General features: G+C 48.7%; 1 protein-coding gene across 1 annotated transcript; it reads right to left on the bottom strand.

Moving 5' to 3' along the window:
* Positions 1 to 432: 432 nt before the first annotated feature.
* LOC115966536 (inner centromere protein-like) lies at positions 433 to 1,705 on the bottom strand. The gene is made up of 2 exons (XM_031085752.1): positions 1,208 to 1,705; positions 433 to 1,053 (listed from the first exon to the last, which is right to left on the bottom strand). Exons 1-2 carry the CDS (start codon positions 1,703 to 1,705, stop codon positions 433 to 435), a joined length of 1,119 nt encoding a protein of 372 aa, XP_030941612.1.

Below are 1,705 nucleotides of genomic sequence, written 5' to 3'. Positions count from 1 at the left end.
TTGACGGAAATAATGCCCTATAACATTCATTGAGGAGTCGGACAGAGAGCTTTGGACGCAAGATTGGCGTACAATAAAGAAGGTTGTTAAAATGAACCCATGCAAAATTACAACGATAAAGTGAATGACTGCGAAGATGACATAGAGCCGCCAGAACGATAAGAAAATGAGCAAAAAAGTCCTCTATTAAGTGTCTATTTAAAGTTACAAGACAGGTTCTACTTTTTTAATTTCAACTGGATCTGCGGGGTCCGGCTGGCGAGTGGGTCCGGCTGGCGGGTATGTCTGCCTCCGAAGTTGCGATTCCATCTTTGGCTTTGGTAATGCCCCCAGTTGGTAGAACTGTGGAGTCCAATTCCTGTTGAAAACCCTGGGAGGCCGTCTCTGCCTCCGAAGCGGTGGTGGTCTTGTTTGGGGAAGCTCTTGGAGGGGCTAGTCCCTCTTTAGTCGGTCCTGGTTGGCCGCGAGGAGGAGAGGCAAAACCTCCTCGTTAAAGTTAATAACTGGAGAAGGAGCATCGGCCTGATAGGGTTGAGGAGCTGAGGGGCATATCGCCTCGGGGTAATATACGTTATCTGGCCTACGTAACTCAGATGAGGATTCAACCCCAGCACGGTTAAGAGCCTCGCTCCAAGTTCTCGCGTAGTAGATGCGGCATACCTTCGGAACCTCGGCTCTTAAAGCCTTCTCAATTTCAGCTATACCAACTTCGTAGCCTCTCTGCTCGGCTTCGTTCATTGCCTGTTCGGCGTTGATTTTCGCTTTCTCGGCTTGCTCTTTGAGCTTTTCAGCTTGCTCCCTTAGCTTCTGAGTTTCCTCTAGGTGCTTCTTAAGAACAAAAGCTTGCTCCTGAGTCTTCTTCAGCTCGACATTCGTCTCGCGTAGAAGCCTTGCTTGTTCCTCGGCCTGCTTCTGGTAGCCTTCTGATGCCGATTCAGCGCTCTTGCGAGCTTCCTCTTCGACCTGTAGTTTTTTCCTTGCGTCGGCCAAATCCTGTTCAGATTTGGACAAGGTTTGTACAGCCATTATCCTTCTCTTCCTTTTGCCATCCAGCTGATTGGAGCAAGCATTAAGCATTTCATCTAGCTTGAAAGTATTTTGGATGATCTATAAAAAAAAAAAAAAGAGTTAACATTAAAGTCAATGAAAAGTGCGTATTAGTGAGTAACAGTCATAGAATGAAACAGGGTAAAAGACAGCTTCTCACCATGCCCAAATATCGTTTGTTGTCGAGGATGAGTTCATTCTTCCTCATGTTCTTTATCTCGGCCATATCTTTTGGGAGCAATAAGGTTTCCTCTATGGCTGAGGCTACGTGACACCTAATGCCGCCGTTAAAGTCCCTTATAGAGGCATCGTCTCGCAGGGGCTCCCCACCGTGCATAGGTACTGGCAACCATGCTTGTGGCTCAGGATGTGGGGAATCAGATTTTTCTTGCCCCCGCGTGACTGGGTGCTTAGTTTTTTGCTGCTTTGCAACTTGTTGGTCATCCTCCTCTCGAGTGGGACGAGACTTGCTCGTATCCGCCACCTCCTTGCCCTTCTGTTCCCTGCGCTTTTTCTGCTCAGCGGCACTGGGAAGCGCTGGTTGAGGAGATGAACGAGGAGGGTGGCGAGGAGCTGGAGGAGGAGACCTGGATGGAAGAGATGAAGACTGGGATGGTATTGTTTTGGCAGGTGCAGACTTTCCCGGCTGACCTTCCAT

Source organism: Quercus lobata, chromosome 11 (assembly GCF_001633185.2).
Source record: "Quercus lobata isolate SW786 chromosome 11, ValleyOak3.0 Primary Assembly, whole genome shotgun sequence".
In the NCBI taxonomy this organism is placed as follows: domain Eukaryota; kingdom Viridiplantae; phylum Streptophyta; class Magnoliopsida; order Fagales; family Fagaceae; genus Quercus; species Quercus lobata.
This window is presented reverse-complemented; position numbering and strand designations above follow the sequence as displayed.